The sequence below is a fragment of the Tenebrio molitor genome, chromosome 5 (assembly GCF_963966145.1).
Source record: "Tenebrio molitor chromosome 5, icTenMoli1.1, whole genome shotgun sequence".
NCBI classification, from domain to species: Eukaryota; Metazoa; Arthropoda; class Insecta; order Coleoptera; family Tenebrionidae; genus Tenebrio; species Tenebrio molitor.
Window position 1 is genome coordinate 22,274,805 of NC_091050.1, and position 21,660 is coordinate 22,296,464.

Consider the following 21,660-nt stretch of genomic DNA (forward strand, 5'->3'; position numbering starts at 1 on the left):
ATGCTGCACAAACGTTCCAACGTTTCCTGGATCAAGTTCTCCACGGGTTAGACTTCGTATACACATATGTGGACGACATCCTCATCGCTTCGGAGAATATGCAGCAGCACCTCGAGCATGTCGAAAGTGTTCTAAATCGTCTGAGCCAACACGGTATAGTGATTAACCCCAAGAAATGCACCTTTGGAGCACAGGAGTTGAAGTTCCTAGGGGTAAAAATCACACCCACCGGAATTGAACCATTACCTGAGAAGGTAGAAGATATCTCAAAAATGGATTTTCCAAAAACGTCTAAAGGATTGCAGAGGTTTCTGGGCATGATCAACTACTACAGACGCTGGCTTCCACACGCAACCGAGATGCAAGCACCCCTGAACGCCCTTCTTAACGGTTGCACAAAAAAGAACGTACCAATCAAGCCTACCAAGGAGGCAACATCGGCTTTCGAGAAATGTAAAAAGGCATTAGCACAAGCCACCACATTGATATATCCCAACCCAACACACTCATTGACGTTGTTTACAGACGCATCCGACACGGCATTAGGCGCAGTGTTGCATAAATTGGAGAAAGATACTTCAAAACCAATTGCTTTCTTCTCGCAGAAATTAACTGGAGCGGAAAGAAAATACAGCGCCTACGACAGAGAGTTGTTGGCAATTTACAAAGGCATATTGCATTTTCGACACTTTCTAGAACGAAAGTTCAGCATTTACACGGAACACGGACCACACCACAAACCTCTCACATTTGCTTTCAGTCAAAAGCCTGAGAAATGCAGCCCTCGCCAATGCCGACAATTGGATCTAATCTCCAAATTCTCCACAGATATTCGCCATGTGAAGGGAGAACAGAACATCATTGTAGATTTCTTATCAAGAATTGAGGCGATAACCAAAGCTCACTTCGACCATAATCTACTTCCTACAATGCAAGAACAAGATCCAGAACTACAGACTCTACGTACACAAGGCAAATTCCGTTTCACCGTAGCTCCAGCCCCAGCATCAGCAAAGGAACTTTGGTATGAAACCTCGCACGGAAACCGTCTCTACGTACCACAGCCTTGTAGAATGAACATAGTCGAGGTCACACAGAACCTAGCGCACAGCGGTGTCAGTAACACCATCAAACAAGTGTCCAAAAAATACTTTTAGCCAAACATGAAGAAATATATCACTTCACTGGTGAGAACATGCATCCCTTGCCAACGCGCCAAGATCCAGGGACATACACGTGCACCAATTGGCACATTTCGAGACCTAGATGCCCGCTTTAGAAACGTCCACACCGACATTGTTGGTCTTCTTCCATATGCAGAGGGAAAAGAATACCTTCTTACGATGATAAATCGCTTCCAAGATGGCCAGAGGCAACACCTATACCAGACATCACAGTAGAGACTCGTGCAAAAGCCTTTTGTGAAAACTAGATCTGTCGTTTTGGAGTTCCCACTTATTAGGCATTCACGATCTTTCTGGGACCGAGTTGGCTATGATTTTTCCTTTTCATGTTGGACTAACTGATTCAATGATGCAATGGATACAACTTTTTTTTTCTGTCAGGATCTGTTCGACATTTTGTTGCCAGAGCATTGCCAGATTTATTATTTTAAAAATCGAAAGAAAGTAATAGTTATTTATGCATGAGTGGATTATAAGTGCTTATTCACAATGGACATAAGACATAAGAAATACATATTAAGCGATACCTAAGAATAATTTGTAAATTTGGGCAATTGGAAAATAATTTATGTATATTATGTATAATAATGTTCACTGAGGTCACTTCTCATAAGTTACGTAAAAATTAATAGTATATCCACTGCATGTGGAGTGAATTTCTTATGCCTTATGTCAAGCTTATGTCCATTGTGAATAAGCACTAAAGCAAATAAAACTCGCGAAAATATTTTGGCACGAGGCCGCAAGGCAGAGTGTCTAAATTTTTTATAGTTTTATTTGCCGGTAATCCACGAATGCAATACAATATTTTATCCACAACCAGGTATAGTCCTACAGAAACTCTAGTGGAATTCGACTTTGGTTGTAAATTTGGTTGTTTGTCACTTGAAAAATAGAATTTTATGCTGCAGCAATAATCCTACTGATAAATGCTAATGAGGTTCGACAGTTTGGGGTTCGCAACGTTAGCTTCAGGCAGGGATGTTACAGGTAGTGGTATGTAGTTGTATTTCTGGCAAAGGTTATTACTTGATGATAAAATGTTATTCTTCAGTTGTTGTTGTTAAATTTACAACCAAAGTCGAATTCCACTAGAGTTTCTGTAGGACTATACACTGCTGTGCAGAAAAATCCCGTACACTTCAAAAATCAAACAATCAAGTTTTAGAGTATTTTTCGCTTTGTAAATGTGGATTTTGACATTATATTTGTAAATAGGTTATAAACTGTCATTGCGATTGTCACTATTTTATTTGTTATTAGAAAAATGAAACATTTTTTTGACACTGCCAAATAAAACGTCAAAACCAATCCAGACCGACTTAATACAGCGAAAAAGAGGTGTACGCGATTATTCTGCACAGCAGTGTACACAAAATCACGTTTTTCCTTTATTTTTTTGGAAAATTTTTATTTGACATTTTCAAATGACGTTGTCATTTTACGATGAATTAATTTATACCAGGAAGTCATGGAACGGTTGCTATTTATTTCCGATTGTTTTGTCGACCCCATTTGCAATTTGCAATCATTCATTTTTGAAAAATAGAAAATATCGGCAAGAATCAGAATATTTCAGCGAAAATACTTGCAGAAACTGAAAAAGCGACTTCAGAGTCATTACCGAGAAAATTGAAGGAAGTGATGATAACCGAAGAGCTCATATCGGCGTAATTCTTCAATGTCAGTAAAAAGTATGTACCTTCATCGTCGTAGACAAATGTCTCAATGTTAAAGGCAACTTTGAAAGTGCACCAAAACTTCTGGTGAGAGTACAGTTCCATCTATTGCAGTTAATCTGTCTTCGCCAATGAAACAAAAAAAAGACCGATAATATTTTCTTTTTTAAAAGAAAACAACGCCAATGTTTTGTCTGTTAATGTGAATATTAATGTAAATCTTAAGTGGATCTAAATAAAGTTATTCTGACTTTAGCGTTATAGTGTATTATTATGTACCTATAAGACACTAGTGTCTTATAATACATATAAGACATTAATGTTTTATTAATCCCATAAAACGTCTCAAAACAGTAGAATTATGACCTCATAATGTATCGGTTGTGTAATAATAGTTATTTTTGCCAAAAACGTCAAATTTGACATTTACAAAAATATATTTTGACAATTGTTAAATGTCAGTTTCAACCGTTTTCATTTAAAAATCAAAGCAACAAGATTGAAACAATTTGCTCAATACCAGGACAACCAGCTAATTCTGTTTGTAAACAACGCGTTGTTTATAATTTTTCATAATTGAGAACCGGATCGTTTACGTCTTATCGCGGCTCTCGGAAGTGAAGTGACTTCGAAAAATGTACATTGGGGTTACCCCGACGTCAAGTGAGAAAAGTACCAGGACCTGGAAGGGAAACGTGTGTGATCCTGTTTCGAAGACGACCTGGAGTGCAAGAGACGAGCCTCTCTGGAGGTAGTTTAGGTGTCACTGCAGTGTGCGTCGTTTTTCCAGTATGACGTGTATTACAAAGTGGTCTCTTGTGCGAGGAACGAAAAAGAGAATAATAGATGATATCATCAAAAGTGGAAGTAAATCAATCGTAAAATTTTGCCAGACAAAATTTTACCACGAATGGTATTCGGAGGACTATTTCATGAATAAAAACGTTTCTGTTCATTCATTTTAGACAAATTTTTGACTTTTATTCGATTGTCATATTAAACCTGTTACTATGACAAAAAGTTTGCCATCTGAAAACCCTCTAGCTTCGCGATTTCATTGGACCATACCTCTATCTTCGCGATTTCATTGGACCATAGGTCTGGCAAAACTTTTTGCATTCATTGTTGAGTGACGGAATATGATTGGTTGAAACAACTATGAATGAAATAGTCACTACAAAATCAATTGATTGGTCCAAATTTGAAAAATGCTGCAATTTAATTGGTTAAAAATTTTCGAGTTGGATTGTCAAATATAATTTATTATACCTAATCTGACAGTATCAAATTTTTTGACAGATTCAAAACGCCCGCTTTGAATGTTCAATATTAGAAAAAATAAAACACTTTCATTGCAACACAAAAAAAGAAAATTCCCTAAGAATAATGTACAGTTGGTTGCAAAAAAAAGGGAAATGTCAAAATAACATTGACACATTTTTATAGTGTGAAACCTTTTTACGAGAGATAGGTTAGAATTATTGTCGAAATTCAATGATATTTTTAAAAATTATTTGATAGGCATTGTCAAGTAGAAAATTAATTGATAAATGGACAAAACCAAATTTACATTAGGAAAATTTTCTTTTCCCGTTTTTTTTTGCAACCAACTGTATATTGAAAATGGATGAACTGTATGTGATTGTCATTTTTTTCCCAGTTTTATTTGTCCACCGACTGTACGTTGAAAATGGATGAACTGTAGTATTATTTTCTAATTAATAAATAAAATTAGCCAATACTGCTAGAATGAAAACTGAGAAAAACAAATTTTAATTACTCGGCAAGAAAGACCAAAATACAAATGTTTTGCAAATACGAGTACAATAAAAAAAAATTATACAGAGTACCTATTGCATGAGTGATGAGCCCGGCGGAATTGAAAATGCAACCCACAATACATTTGCAAGGCTAACGCGGAGCGCAATTACCTACGGGGTTATTATAAATAATTGTAGTCGAAGCAGGCCATGCCCATGTTATGCAATTTTTGCCGCTTTCATGTGAACTGTCAATTTTTGTCGCTGTCACTGTAATTTTTTAGATAAAAAGTGCGGTGATGAGGATTTTTTTTTTAAATTAACGATTGAATCCAAAAATATTGTTGTTTGCCAACCAATTCTAAAAATATTAAGTTGTTTTGCACCCAATTTAACTCGTAACGGTGTGTACTCACTTATTCACATCATTTTGATGTTTTTTAGTTTTTACATTTTGTTTTCAAAAAGGAGATAAGATTGTTAAACCTGTACCATTTATTATATGAAAACAACTAATACAGGGTTATTATAAATGACTGTAGTCGAACCAAGTCATGCACATGTTATGAAATTTCTGCCGCCTCACTGTGAATTGTCCAATTTTTGTCGCTGTCACTGTAATTTTTTAGATAAAAAGTGCGGTGATGAGGATTTTTTTTTTAAATTAACGATTGAATCCAAAAATATTGTTGTTTGCCAACCAATTCTAAAAATATTAAGTTGTTTTGCACCCAATTTAACTCGTAACGGTGTGTACTCACTTATTCACATCATTTTGATGTTTTTTAGTTTTTACATTTTGTTTTCAAAAAGGAGATAAGATTGTTAAACCTGTACCATTTATTATATGAAAACAACTAATACAGGGTTATTATAAATGACTGTAGTCGAACCAAGTCATGCACATGTTATGAAATTTCTGCCGCCTCACTGTGAATTGTCCAATTTTTGTCGCTGTCACTGTAATTTTTTAGATAAAAAGTGCGGTGATGAGGATTTTTTTTTTAAATTAACGATTGAATCCAAAAATATTGTTGTTTGCCAACCAATTCTAAAAATATTAAGTTGTTTTGCACCCAATTTAACTCGTAACGGTGTGTACTCACTTATTCACATCATTTTGATGTTTTTTAGTTTTTACATTTTGTTTTCAAAAAGGAGATAAGATTGTTAAACCTGTACCATTTATTATATTAAAACAACTAATACAGGGTTATTATAAATGACTGTAGTCGAACCAAGTCATGCACATGTTATGAAATTTCTGCCGCCTCACTGTGAATTGTCCAATTTTTGTCACTGTCACTGTCATTTTTTTGGCGAAATGTGCGGTGATGAGAATTTTATTTATTTCTTTTTAAATTAACGATTGAATCTAACAATACTGAGTTGTTTAACTCCTGTGTGTGAACGGTGTGTATTCACTTATTCACATTATTTTGAAAAATTTTTATATGGAGCTGCAACCATAGATTTTAGATTCAGTTTTTACGCCAACTTGGACTACAATCATTTATAATAACCCTGTAGCTTATTTAAAAACCTCTTACCTGGAGGTGTCAACATTTGAAATACCTACCGCAACCACACTGAAGCGGTTCCTATATGCCATCATAACATTTTCGTCTATTTCTTTGGTCCGTTTCTCGGTCTGCCATTGTTTAAGATTTTCAAATTCTTTCTGGATATCGTAATTTTGATTTTGTATGCAACATTTGGTACGTACCTCGCGGCACTTGCCTCTTCCATGACATCATCAGGAAGATACAGCGTGATCAACAATGACTCAGTCTGTGGGCAATAAAACAATTGAAAAGTATTGGTGTTTTTTGTCTCGTAATTGGCACTGACCGGATTTTTTAACTTGAGACGACATTAAAAACATTTTTAGTTATGTCGGCTATGTTTATGCTGTTACAAAAATGAACCTTTGATGGTAAATTTCAAATTTAACAAATTTCATTGTCACCAACAGACTCAGTCATTCTTGATCACACCGTATAATTCGTTATCATCCATTTCCACAACGTGTACGCAATCACTTTATTGACGTTACAGGACTTTGTACCAGTAGTATAGTCCCACAGAAACTCTAGTGGAATTCGACTTTGGTTGTAAATTTATGTTTGTCACTTGAAAAATAGAATTTTATGGTGCAGCAATAATCCTACTTATAAATGCTAATGAGGGTTGTCAGTTTGGGGTTCGCAATGTTAGCTTCAGGCAGGGATGTTACAGATAGTGGTAGTTGTATTTATGGCAAAGGTTATATTATATTACTTTGATAATAAAATCTTATTCTTCCATTGTTGTTGTTAAATTTACAAACAAAGTCGAATTCCACTAGAGTTTCTGTAGGACTATACCAGAACGCTCCGGAGTACCACAGTAGTGCCATAGCGTACCCCTCCACGCTACCCCACTCAAGGATCTTCTTCACCACCCACGCGTCCTGCGCTCTCGTTAGCAGCCCTTAATAAAAGGCTGGATCATGGGCGAAGAACGCCAGAAGACCTCTATGTTCTCATCTCTTCTCTACTGCCACCCAGAGGAACTGGTATTGCGGTACTCACAAGAGCTTCCTTTTTCCTTTTACCAATTATTATACCAATGTACCTACTCACTTTGTGGTCAATACATTATACTCAGAAATTGTCACTTATAATTACACGAGAGCTTTTTTTTGTCGAAGTAAACTTGACATTTCAATGAGAATTTTGTTGCCTGGCAACTTAACGAAAAAGACTGACTCTGAAAAAATTTTTCTTTCTTCTTGAGTGTAATTCGGTAAGACAATTTAATGAATACGGAAAAGTACGATGATGCAGACCTACAGGGTCATTAAAATTATTGTCCCATCACAGTTGGCGTTGAAAACCCACACAAATTTTGGTTGTGCCGCCAGCTTCGCAACGTTAGACAAACTAGTAGACACATTTCCACTACAGCCAGTAGCGCCACCTATCGGCGATGCTAGTCTCACTCATGTTATCAAGCTTGCGGCACATTCAATTTAGCCACCAACGCTCGCCAATCCCAACTACGATGGTACAATCATTTATAATGACCCTGTAGAATCAGACGCTTTCAAAGGTTAGGTTCCGTTTTGTCGCTGGAAAAGTTAGGGCAAACTTTTTTCGCTGTCATAATGACAAAAACACCGGCTTATGGGACTTTTAGTGTATGAATTAAATTGTCAGTTTTAATAACCGGCTACAATTTTATTTTTTTCCATAGCAACAGATCCCTCCAAATATGTGATTTATTTTATTTTAATTTTATTTAAAATTTTGAATACAAAGTTACAGACTTACTTTCTAAGGAGTTATGTCAGGTATCGAACAAAACCTAATCCAACACTTGAGAGTAAGGCCGCTTTTGTTCGCTTGAATTGCATCGTCCACTCAGCTACAGTTAAATTCTAGTAATTTACGTTATAAGTCCGGTAGGTTACTTGCAACAGTACGAATTAGACATTATGGACGAGGCGACGTTAGGAGAATGTCAAGAAAATCTAAACGAGTACTACATATTACGATCATAAAATTTCGGACATCAAACTTCTATCACATTAAAAAAATTACTCTAAATCATGCTTTACTGAAACTGTCACATGAAAGATGAAATTGTTGTGAATATGATACCGGTTTAAAATATAATTTTTTTAATATACGAGTACATTTGGGTATTTATTGTATATTTTTTATTAATTAAAACCTCGTTCTATTCCATTTGTCTGATTTTTAAAACTTCTTGAATATTTTCTCGGTAAATCTGACATTCACATTTTCAAAATTGACACAATTAAAATTGAGGTTATTTATACATAAGGGTCGTTTTAGAATGTATGACAGCACGATGACATTAGTGTCCGAAATTTTTTGATCGCAATAGTACCTGTTACAAGTACTACCGGATGTACATATATCGTAATGTATTTTTCTCCCTACCGGTTAGAAATGTAGGCTGTGGATACCTCATTTGAGGTGAGAAAATTCAACTTTCTCGCTAAGGTAAGAAAGTTAATCATGAAATGTTTATGGTAAAACTGTACCAAAATACAAATGTCAAAAGTGTCAAAAGTGAAATAAGTTATTGATAAATGAAAGCCAATTCAATGAAGTAAGTTGGTAGGTCAATCATATAATCTGGAAAATAAACAGATAAGCTAGGTAGGTAGATTACTTTACCCTGTTTATATCAAATTTTCGAACAAACCTCAAATCTTCAAATGCGATGACAAGTTAATTAAACAAATAACACAGCCTACTATTCAATTCTCAAAATTTTTGTTTTAATCATCTTTTTTGACTTTTTTCAACAAAGTTGTGCCGGTAGGGAAAAAAATTGTATTCAAACCTTGTTAAGAAAGTGTCCTTGCAGACCTTAGGCACTTACAAACCTCGTCTACGACTCGGTTTATAATCTTTGCCTGCGGTCTGCAAGAAACCACTTTCTTACCTTGGTTTGAAATATACTATTATTTCATACTGGAAGTCTCTTGTGCAACATCATTTTGTTTCAAAAATTAAAAAATCACATTATTCTGTGAAAATAGCATCACCTTTTTCCTGTGGTAACGGCCGTTGCTATTGTTTTTTTAGATTGAATATTTTTTGATTTTTTCACTTTTTAATGTCAGATTGGATGGATAAAAATAAAACAGTCCGGTAGTTGTTATTTAGTAACACTTTCCGGCTCTGATACTGTATAACTCACCTACCGGACTCAAATTGATAATGCAATCGAACATCTACCGGACAGTATGAAATAAAAAATTATAGAGTACCTAGGTACACCTCAAAAATCAAGGAGTCGGTTTATTACAGTTTTTCCACATTTAAAGATGCCTTTTTAAAATTGAACGTCATATTTTTTATTATAGGTTAGGTAAGTGACAACATAAAACGTCGTTGATATTTTAGAACACTATAACATTGTCTGTTTTATCCTCTGCACGGCGCTCTTCGCGATTTTATAATAAGGTACCTTATTTTATACTACTGGGCTACCCTCCAGATCTACCACCCTTCTTCTAATTTAGAAAGAATGAACACTTTCGTATTTTCACTGTTTTCAGTTAGATTAGGCATTTTGTTTGTCAAAATTGACATTGATCATTGACAAAAAATGTAAGTTCATTTCACACAGTAGAAAATTAGGTTTAAGCCCTATAATTTTGAAATTAACTGTACTGTCGCGAGCGTAGAGGTGTCGCGAGTAATCAACAACCATTTTGAATCACCCAATATGAACAGTTTTTATTTGAGTCTTTGTTCAACGATGTTTTAGGTAGTACTCGTTTTTAGACCAGACGTTTATGTCATCACTCATCAAGTAGTCGCTTTAAATTCGTACTTATTTATACACTACTGACACATGACTTTTTTTATGTTGTTTTAGGTGGTCCTTTCTCTTCATCTCAAATTCGCATTTCTCACAGCTGAACCATTGGATAGCATCTGCTGAGAGATGAATTAACTTAGTATGTCGTTTCAAGAGGCCACTCCACTTCGTATTAGATTCGCACTTATCACAGTCAAACCATTGAACAGTATCTGCTGAGAGATGATTTTTCTTATGTTGTTTTGGGTTGTCCTCTCTTCGTCTCAAATTCGCATTTATCACAGCTGTACCACTGGACAGCATGTTCTGAGAGATGAATTTTCTTATGTCGTTTTAAGTGGTCGTTCCGTTTCGTCTTAAATTCGCACTTATCCCAGCTCTACTATTTAACAGCATTTGCTGACATATGATTTTTTTTATGTTGTTTTAGGCAGCCGTTTCGTTTCGTTTTGAATTCGCATTTATCACAGCTGTAATTCTTTATGGCATCTGCTGAGAGATGAATTTTCTTGTGTCGTTTTATGGAGGAGCTCCACTTCGTTTTAAATTCACATTTATCACAGCTATAACACTGGAGGGTATCTGCTGAGAGATGAATTTTTTTATGTTGTTTAATGTTGCTCTTATATTTCGTTACGTATTTGCATTTATCACAATTATACCAGTGGATTGCATCTTCTGTATCAAAACATGAACTTTCCAAGTGTTTCATCCACAGTAAAACCGAATATGTTTCAAACGAGCAGTTTTGACAAATGTAGCTTTTCACTACAATGTCATTTTTTGGTTGATCTTGCACACAATCAGTGTCCTTTCTATGAAATTCCCTGTGATGTTGCTTGAAGATTACAACAAGATCTGTTTCAAAATTGCAGTCCTTGCAGTAGTACTTTTCCAAATTTGTTCTTTCACATCTGGATGATTCGAGTGGAAACCGGTGACGTTTCGCGTGATTCACCATGTAGAAAGGTGCTTTGGTCACGTAAGGACATCTCTTGCAATTGTGAATCTTTCCGGGGCCACATTTCGGGATATTCCCTCTACATTCCAAATTTGGCATTTTGATGTTATAATCTGAAAAAAATCATTTCATGTCAATACAAAAAACTACCTACGTACTCATAAGCAATGCGAGTGGGTATGAAATTGTCGGAAATTTTCGATCTCAGATACGAGTATGTATTTATTTCGCCGACAAAATTGTCTTCAGAAACAAATACGAGTGGTCTGAGGAGAAAATCTCCGACAATTTCGTACCAAAGAAAGATAAAATTACAATAAATATTCAAATAACTCCCCATAATACCCCAATCTGTTGGAAAAAAAAGCATTTCTTACACTGACCAACTGCCTCTCAGTAATTAACGCGCACTCGGCAGTTACTGCTTCTCTCAAATAATTAATATCTGGGTGACGTCTTCTGTAAATTTTGCCTTTAAGATGACCCCACAAGAAAATGTCACAAGGTGCTAAATCAAGAGATCTGCTGGCCAATTTGTACCACTACCTCAACCAGTCCAACAATCTGGAAATGAATCGTTTAAAAAATGTCTAACTTAAAAGTTAGAAGTTGAAATGCGCGGGACCGCCATCTTGTTGGAACTAGATTTCCTGATTTTCTCTTGCAACTTCTTCCAATGCCAGGTCCTACCTTAGTTACTAATAAATCTAAATAAGTTGCTGAATTTAAAATTCCCTCTATTTCAAATAGAGTATGATTTTTTTTAGGATACTGAACTCTAGTGGGAATAAACTCGATGGTTTTTTTGAGCTCAATATCGCGTGTTTTGAACACTTGGTTCGTTATTTAGTGTAAAAGTACATTCGTCTGTGAAGCAAATTGCCGACAGAAAGTGACGATCCTTATTAGCACTCTCCTGCATTTCATAACAAAATGCACCCCTATTTTTTTCGTCAACAGCAAAAATCTCTTGATGACACTGCCTCGTAGGGATGATATTTCTATTTCCTGAGGAGATTCCGTATCCGCGATTTACATAAACCTACTTCAAGAGAATTTTTTTTTAAACTGTATGTTGGGTCCAAATTTACCATCGCCAAAATACGTTCTTGAATTTGGCAATAAAAATGTTATTACTTACTTCTAACTTCTGATTCTACAGGAATATTTGCACATTTTTGTACAAATCTGTGAATAGTAGGTACCTACTAACAGAATGAATGGGTCTGGTATTAAACTTAACGGCAAATAAATCTCTAACTCTCCGCCAAATAACACTACTGTAATAGTTATTTACATTAGAGTACGAGAGGTGAATTTTCCGGCGCGACAACTGGTTTCGGCCACGATGGCGCAGATAATTTCTTCTCATGAAAGTATGTAACAACTATTCTTTAATTCACAAATTTTTAATAAACCATATTTTAGTACAGACAGTTTTATTAATAGGTGTTTGTGGTGCCTGTCTCCGAAAGGAGTTACTCTCGTGTCAAAAATAAATTACTCCCTAGGATTTAGGGACCGATATTCGTTACTACGTTGCCATAAATTTGGTTAGGTTGGAGGCTATGTGGTTTCTGGTGACAAACAAAAGATATCCCAAAAATGTAAGACAGCAAATTAATTAATATTTCTAAGCAAAACTTTTGACAAAACGTCAAAATTTAATCGGTTATTTTCATGCACTGGGGATATTACTGTTGATCATTTCCTTCATCCATATAAAAAGCCATAGTTACTATGGTTTTTCTGGCTTTTATATCGGTTAAATTTGAAACGTCAAATTTAATTCTACCAGAAGAAGGTGACAATAAAAGTGTAGGATGAACAAGGAGTGGAAGGGTACAGGAGGAGACAAGAAAAAGCAACATTTGAGGAGCAGGACGTGGAGAAGATGGCGTCAGAGCTGAAGGAAATGAAAGCGACGACGAAAAAGTAGGTGACAGTAAGGGAATAGGGGGGAAAAATGGATGGTGAGACAGAGAATGTGAACAACCGAAGAAGGAAGCGGTAGGTAAAAGTGTAGAGAGAATGGAGGAGGAACAAGATCGACAGAAGCAGATTCCTAGAAGCGAAAAGAAGATACAGCGAGAGATGTAGAGAGAAAAAGAAGCAGAGGAGGTAGGAGCAAGACATAAAAGAAATAAAGAACAGAGAGGGAGGTATGCAAATACATAAACCGAGAGAGAAAGAAAAAAAGGAATTAGCGACCGAGGAAATAACAATGCAAGAATGGGAAAAGTACTTCATGAAACTGCTGGAAGGGAGAAAGGAAGAAGGAGAGACAGGAACACAAATGAAGGAGAAGCAGACGGCGCCGGAGGAAACAGAAATCACAGCGGAAGAGGTGGAAAGACAGATAAGGAAGCTAAAAAAGAGAAAGTTACCGGTGAGGGACGGGGTGCAGAAGGGGGAAAGGGAGGAGAACGAGATAAAAAACATAAGAACAGAGAGGGAGGTATGATAATACATAAACCGAGAGAAAAAGAAAAAGGAATCAGTGAGCGAGGAAATAACAACGCAAGAATGGGAAGAGTACTTCATGAAAGGAGGAAGGACAGGCAGGAACACACATGAAAGAGAAGCAGACGGCGCCGGAGGAAACAGAAATCACAGCGGAAGAGGTGGATAAACAGATAAGGAAGCTGAAAAAGAGAAAGGCCCGGGGAGGGATGTATGGGACCGAAAGAATGGTAGAGAGAATGGCTGAACTGATGAACGGAGTATATAGAGGACAGGAGAGGAGAAAAACAGAGCCAGGAATAACTCTCCTGAAAACGGGGTATAAGTTGTATACGTCAGTTTTGAGCGAAAGGATGAAGAGAGAGATCGAGGAAAAGGGAGTGGTGCCGCACAGCCAAGCCGGATTCAGAAAGGGAAGGGGCACTATTGACAATATGTACATCCTGGACCATTTAGAAAAGAGCGAACTGAAGAAGAAAGAAGGGAGGATGTGCGCAGACTTCAGGACGGCGTTCGACAAGGTGGGCACAGAGAAAATGTTTGAGTATATGAGAGAGAGAGAGAGGTATACGCGAGGACAAAGAGCAAGGTGAAGGTAGGAGAGAAAGAGGGGGAATGGTTTGAAACGTGGAGGGAGAAAAGACTGGAGATGGCACTAATTCAAATAAGTGTACCGGCCCGCGAAAACTACAGAGTCATAAAAGGTTTCTGAATATAGACGCTAGGCCAATCGCTTCCTTCGCCTTCCTTCCAGGCGCATTGTGCTTCTTTATCTAGCGCATTGTGGACTGGGCCATAAAAGGTTGTTGCACGTGCTTTTAGAGGGTACGGATTTTTAACATGGGAAGCATAGGAAATGCCATCTCCAGTCTTTTCTCCCTCCACGGTTTGAAACGACAAAGGGACTGAGACAGGGCTGCCCGCTCAGCTCCCTGCTGTTCACGATATACTGCTTGACCAGAATAGCTTGACGGATGAGATGCGCACAAGAGGAAACGAGCGAGTCTCTGTAAGACTAGGACATGGCTACGGTTGTAGGTACGGTACACTCAATGAAGCAAATCTACTCAAAACAGCCCGGACATGCTGTTCACTTTGAAGCTTGAAGCGCTGATTTTCGCCCTTTCGTACACGATCTAAACACTTCCAGACCCAACAAACAAGTCCACTCCGCTAGTGGGATGGATTTCAGTCCATTGCGTCACCCGCCAAGCTGTTTTGGTCGACCTGTACGTGGTGGACGAAATGTTGAGGAAAGCGTAAGCAGCGGAGGGGCTAGTGGTGGGCAGGGAGAAAATTTGGAGCCTGGCGTTTGCGGACGGCATGGTGATTGTGGCAAAGTATGAGAGAGAGATGAAAGAAATGATGAGGAACCTGGGAAAATATGTGAGGAAGAAGAAAAAGCTGAAAGTGAATGTTGAGAAGATGAAAATGATGGTGTTCAACAAGAGAAAGAGGAAGAGTGAGGAGAGCGAGTGGAAATGGGAAGAACTTGGGCTACATCTTCAACGAGAGAGCCACAGACAAGGCGCAAGTGAGAGGTAGTAAAAAAAAAAACAGAATGTGTCGTAAAGGCGCACGATAGAAGTGAAACTTTTGTATTACAGGGAAACATTGTAATTATTCTTCAATCACTTTTAAATAGCATATTCACAACAAAATTGTATATTTTAATGAAGAAAATAAATTATAAACAACGATAACACTAAACAATATCGAAATGCGTAAAGTGTAGTTTACACTATCTGAGTTATCGTAAGACTTTTCTTACGAGATCTCTTATGATTTCTCATAGGATATAACAATTTGGTCATATCTGGTTATATTTAAATGTGTGCTTTCACACTGTCTGATCTCTCATCTGATAGGTAGGCAACAAGGCAACAGGCCAGAGATCAGAGTGAATCAGAGTGCTAGTGAATGATTGGCGAACGTCTTCTCCCACCCTCAACAGACCCATTTTTCATATGATTTCTCGGGTGAAATTAGGAACCGTCCTAATCTGTTTGTTTCGCTATGAGTTCTCGAACCAAACCAACTCGCATAAGAAATCGCACTGTGTAAACATTGAAATATCAGCTTATGATAAATCTTATGAGAAATCGTACGAGAAAGCACATAGTGTAAACTTCACTTAACTCATTGATCATTTTTAAGCCTCCAAATTAAAGAGAGGACATTATCGATAAATGCCGTGAGTGTGACAAAGACAGAAGTATACACAATTTTAAGGGATGTTTGTATCGTGTCAAACAGATTAACTTACATTTAAGTGAGATGGAAATATTGGCGCAAATGTTGTGCGAGACACTGCTCCCACTCGGCGAGAATGCATCTAGCGCGTGGCCCAAGTACGCTCCGCCGCTAACTCTTTAAGCGCGTATTTTAAATATTGAAAATTAAAACGCCGACTACACCTGACCTGACCTGACCTGAAAAATGATGTGACAGCGTCCTTATATCGAAAAGAACTATTATTTTGCACGTTTGAACCTGATATTTGGGGCCGCCACAATTTCTGATCACGCGCCGGCGCAGCTGTGCCAGTGCTTTGGCTACGCGCTAAATGCATTCTCGCTCCCAGTCGACCCGATTGTGTTTACCCCCACCACTTTTCGTCACACAAAAAGGTTGCCGATCAGAATTTCAAGACCCTCCCATAAAAAGTTCCACTTCAAAAAATTATCGTATACCTTCTGGCTAAAGCCAAGTGCTAGAAGTTTTCAGGGCGCGCAAGCTACTAAGTAAGTAGCCGGAGCCGACAGCTTTCCTCCGAAAGATGTCCGTGATTTGAAAAAACCTGATGATTTAACAAGGAATCGAAGGGACAGATCTATTGCCGGAAATTTTTTCGAGCAGTCCTGACACACGAGTGTTTATAGCAAGAAAATTACACGAGGGCACCAGCCCAAGGGTAATTTTGAGCGACAAACACGAGTGTTGGACTGCAAGAAAAAAATTCTGGCGATATGTATCTGTCCCGAGGTATATTCGAAAGAGAATCGCCCGAAAAAACTTTTCCCTAGGTAAATTATATCGGAAATTTTCCCTATTAAATTGTGATTGGTTGCTATTCAAATAATTCGGAGTTGTGATTTGTCAATATAAATCATGTGACATTTAAGGGCGATTCTCACTTAAATTTAAAGGTGTGTAACCTTTATCCGCTGAAACCAAAGCATTAAAAAAAGTGTTATCACGAGCTCTATTAAGAAAATAATTTTTTAGTGAAGCAATTTGATTGTGTTGTAGAATTTCTAGATTTAAAAAACCCCTACCACCACTTTCGCGTGGTAAATTAAATCTTTCAATAGCAGATTTGGGGTGATGTTTACAACATTTTGTAAAGAGAACTCTAGTTTGAATATTTATATTCTGTAAATTAGTTTTGGACCATTTTATAACACCAAAAGAATAGGTCAACAATAGAACAGCATATGTATTAACTGCTTTAATTAAATTGTTACCGTTTAATTTTGATTTTAAAAGAGATTTAATTCTTAAATAAAATTGTTTTTCTAAATTTTCTTTTATAATTGAGTGTTGAATATGATGTGATTGATTAATACCTAAATATTTATAAAATTCTCCTTTATTTAAATTTTATAATTATAATTTGTCGTTATATTGTTGGAATAATTATTCCTTGCTATTTTTATTTTACATTTTAATCAGCATTTGTGACTAAATTAGACAAGTTGTTTATTAGTTATTTAATAAACTAGTTTGTTAATGAAGGCGATTAATAATCGAAACTTTAAAACACGAACGAGTGTAGCGAGTGAGTGCCTTTAATAGTTGGGATTATTAATCGCCCATTAACAAACGAGTTGATTACAAAATTTTTTCGTTGACCGCAAACTTTTTTTTTTGGGACAAAATTTCAAATTAAAGCCAAATTAAAACCAATTTCATCTTTTTCGATAAAGATGAGACCTTCATACCTTCATCATTTTTTGTCCTCAGGGTAGGCCATATTAAAATTTTTCAACACTTTCTATTCACTTTTCCACAAAGAGTGTCAGAAGACGTCAACTCCACTCACATTCAATTTCACGTAAAAATCACGGTTGCTAAGAAAACCTAGTTACCTTTGAAAAATATGACATGCGAATTATAACCAAAAAGTGAATTCGTAATTGTGCAGTTATGGAGCTATAAAATATAGAAAACCCTACTGCACTACCTGCTGCAGTATTGGTAGGTGCAAACAATGCATGTTCGAGGTTGTTTATACATCAAAACGTCAAAATCGCAAAAATCGTTGATTAATGAAAAATAGTGTATTAATGAGGTCCATTAATACACTATATTTTAGACAAAATAATTCATTAATATTGAAATTAACAAGCGGTCAACGAAAAAGTTATTAAGGTGACTAGGTAGTGTTTTATAGCGACCGCAGGGAGCGAGGATTTAATAGACCGAGATTTTTAAACTATAAAACACCTGTTATCTTCAACATTTTTTCTAACACTAACATCTTATCACAAATTTTAATAAATTCAGAAATTATTCTAAAATGTCATAAATTATTCGAGGCGCGTCACAATACACAAAATGCGAAGATTGCCGTGGACACTATGGTAATAATATAAAAAAATTTTGAATACGGTCTATCGTAAGAAATTCTTATAAGCGTGTTTGCAATCTCCCATTGATTTACAACCAACCGACCCTTCCTATTGTGGGACTAATTATGGGCTCTTGGCTTGGATTTATCATATATCTATTAACTAATAGATATATGGGGTTTATTGGGTGTCCGAATATTGTGTCCGCTACAGTAGTTTGCTTAAGGTACTACATCTTTAGAAGGTAGCGCCATTCCGCTCCACAATTTTTGCCTCGAAATTAAAAGAGATAGAGCTTTTAGATAGAGATGAAGAGTGTTTTTTAGGGAGCTTGAAGTTTTCACAGTTGTTCAACTGTCATTAGTGTCAAATGTTAGACGAATGTTAGTAATAATCTCACACTTTATTCTTTTATATTAGGGTGTCCAGAGAGTTCTGAGCGTTTTTTAGAAAAATAGATAAAAATAAATAAATATATCTATTACTTAAAAAATTAAACAACAATTAAACTAAATATTCGCCGTTATTGTCAATGACTTCCAACCATCTTTGTCCCGAAAGCTCAATTCCACGACGATAGAAGAAGGACTCTTTCGTCCCGAACGATTCTTATCTTTAAGACCTTCTTCCCCATTCAGAAATTTCGCAAACCACCGCCGACAAGTAGACTCTTTTACCGTTCCCGCACCTTCAATTCTGCATATATTTCTTGTGGCTGCTGCCGCTGAATGTCCACATTTAAACTCATATAACATTAAATTACGATTTCGTTCTTTTTCCATGTAAACAATCAATTACCAGAATCTAACCAATTGAAAATTATTTAACTGAGAAACATCAAATTGTTTATGGACAAGTGTACTTCATATTTTAAAAAACTAACAAAAATCACCAATTGATGTTACATTTATTTTATATCATGAAACAGAATACCACAAAAATGCTCAGAACTTTCTGGACACTCTAATAATATCGCGCGTTCAAATGAAATCCTGGGCTGAGTAGGCGTTGGAAAAATTAAAGCGTTTAGAACAGTGTAAAGTTTGAATTTCCCACTGTTTGTCGTTTGACACTAATGACATTTGTTTATGTTTAATCGGGACATAATTGAACATGTTTGTTTTCAGCAAAGGATGCCCTTAGATATTTGCTTCGAGAATAGGAATCGTTAAGTTATTCTATTTTTAATGTAAAACATTGCAAAGAAAAAAAGAAAGATTTTTTGGCTCAAAATTTTAGGATAGCTGTCAACATGCTCCAATTAATCTACGCTTTTAAATGCACAACAATTGACGGTTTCCAACGCCTTCCCTGCCCAGGATTTCATTTGAACGCGCGATAATATGATTATGCAAACTGGAAATTGTTAATACTATCTATAAGTTTCCTGCAAATGGATTATTCTCTGCAGGAAAAACAGACTGGAAAATCTTATAGTTGTTATAACTGATAATTTTTGTTTGACTCAGTGTTAATGTGTTGGGCAACTACTAAAAAAAAAAAGGTTAGGTTGTATATGATTAATAAAAATTTGTTACAGCTCTTCGCATGCTAATGCTTTTGCTGTCACACTTGATGGGATTATTGTCTTTCTGATAATTTTTGTTGACAGATCTCAGAAGGAAATAAATCTTGGATTTAAAAAATCAATTAACAATAGGTAGCTGCTTTTAAGTGGTGACACTTGGGCAAGCTGTCAGGTGTGCTCTCAAAAAGCTTCTGGGTATAAATTTCAGTTTGGTTTCTCCATTTATTAAGCAATTTGGATACTTCTGGAAATAGACTTCTGCACTTTCAACTAATTTGAACACATTTCTACAAAAACAGAGAGGAAAAAATAAATAATTAGGTAAGGTTAATTTAAAGTACCTTGGGGGTAGATTAATTTATCTGAAAGTGCTTTCAGTTCAGTCAACTGCTTATACTGAGTTATCGAGGGATCATTAGGACTGGTTTGGATTGCCTCTAAACATACCTTGCAAGTCAGATGATTATTCTTAATAATTTGATGTATTGTTCTGCCAGTTAAATAATACAAACTTTGTATTTCATCAATGTTTAAGTCTTCAACAAAATCTTCATTGAGTTGAAGAAGTGTCGATTTCAATTTTGTCAATGAGTGTTGTGTTTAAAAAATTCGCGAAATACTCTGAGTCATCTATTTCATAATTTCCACGATTGTTAGGTTTAAAAAATTGTGCCATTGAAATTATTCTAATGGCCATTTTAAAAAATTTTGGGCTCAGGACAGGATTTATACTGGGTGCCCCAAAATTCGCGGAACAACGTAGTAGTACATTGTTAAGTAGTCATTAAGAGATAAGGTAAAAATGTTTAAAAAAAAAAAACAATCTTTTTTGTAGAAGATATGGACCTATTCGTTACACTAAATGTGCCAACATTTAAAAACATTCTGTGCATCCCAATAGTCCGCAAATATTTCATTTTTGTTGTATCCTTGGAAATGAGAGGAAAAAATCAAAGCCGTGTTGCCGTACACTATTTGAGGTAAAACGAACATAAAACTACTACTTGGAAATGCTGGAAATAATGAAGAAAATAATTGCAAACCTGATCACAATCGTTCAAAATTATTAGGCCACTGGCTAGTAAAAGACAAATAGTCAAAATCTTTTTTATTATTTAAAATAAATGAGATCAAAGCTGCACCTTTTGGGCCCCCATATCTTCAAATCTAAGAGGTATAGAATTTTTTCATTATTTTTCTCGTTATTTTCTAACATGAATTGACATTGCCTCATTGAGTTGTTCCGCGAATTTTGGGGCACCCAGTATATGTTATGTTGGAAAATAAGTTTTCTAGAGCATCTTGGGTAAAACGGCCTAAACAAACAAAATGGAATTTTTTTTCTTTTAAATAAAAATCTGCAAGCTCTATTGCATTAGTGGTGGCCAAAAGGACCCCTGTTTGAACCAGTTTCCAGATTTAACATTAGATATGTATATGTGGTGATAAAAGTTAAGGTGAATCTCTCATATCAGTTGGTCCTGGCTTATAAAAATTCCAAAAGGAAAGCAGCTGTTGCTTCAAACCATACTTACCACATGCAGTATCTTCTCTTATACCTAAATTTAAATGAGGAACTGCTTTAGGCTGCAACCTCAAATCTTTTTTCACGCTGAAACGAATGCTAACATCAAAATCCAATTCACAAAAGTGTGCCTAAAATATGTTTGTTTAATAGGGTAAATTAATTAGTGAAAGGAAGTATTTTACAGAACAAACTCGCAGGTTTCTATTAGGAGATGATCTGCTTCTGCCTAACACGTCAAGCCATTTCTGTTGCAGCAATAATTTTTTGGTACCTAAGGGCAATAAAAATGAATAAATATTTAAATATACCTATAAAACACTTACTCCTGGGGACACTAAATAAAATGATTCGTCCTTTTTGGCCTCTGCTTTTGCAATTTGCAACACAACACTTAAGCACCATGTTTATAGTTTTTAAAACAATTAATAAAACACCACCTAAAGTCCAGTCGTTTTAATAAATAATTGTCAATGTCGAAAATTCTTAAAAGACCGGTGCTGTACCACCCCAGATCCCCAGAATATTGTATTTATGGACCAGATGTATAATGGTTTTTACACTAGATATTTTTTGAGGTTATGTATATGTTGCACTTTGACGTTTTTCTTCTTTATCTAGGGTTTTTCTATCGCAATTA

The 21,660-nt window shown here is 36.0% G+C and overlaps 1 protein-coding gene and 1 long non-coding RNA gene across 3 annotated transcripts; one reads left to right on the forward strand and one right to left on the reverse strand.

The window, feature by feature from the left end:
* Positions 1 to 7,874: 7,874 nt before the first annotated feature.
* LOC138130305 (putative zinc finger protein 730) lies at positions 7,875 to 21,632 on the reverse strand. Its single transcript, XM_069046747.1, has 4 exons — positions 21,347 to 21,632; positions 21,206 to 21,294; positions 21,031 to 21,151; positions 7,875 to 11,043 (listed from the first exon to the last, which is right to left on the reverse strand). The coding sequence occupies exons 1-4, from the start codon at positions 21,423 to 21,425 to the stop codon at positions 10,352 to 10,354; spliced, it is 981 nt and encodes a 326-aa protein (XP_068902848.1). The 5' UTR covers positions 21,426 to 21,632; the 3' UTR covers positions 7,875 to 10,351.
* On the forward strand, positions 18,897 to 20,018 carry LOC138130307 (uncharacterized). 2 transcript variants are annotated; one of them, XR_011159543.1, is made up of 2 exons: positions 18,897 to 19,816; positions 19,865 to 20,018. It is a non-coding gene; the product is annotated as an uncharacterized lncRNA (long non-coding RNA). The 2 variants fall into 2 exon arrangements; XR_011159542.1 differs by having other exon boundaries at positions 19,874 to 20,018.
* Positions 21,633 to 21,660: the final 28 nt, after the last annotated feature.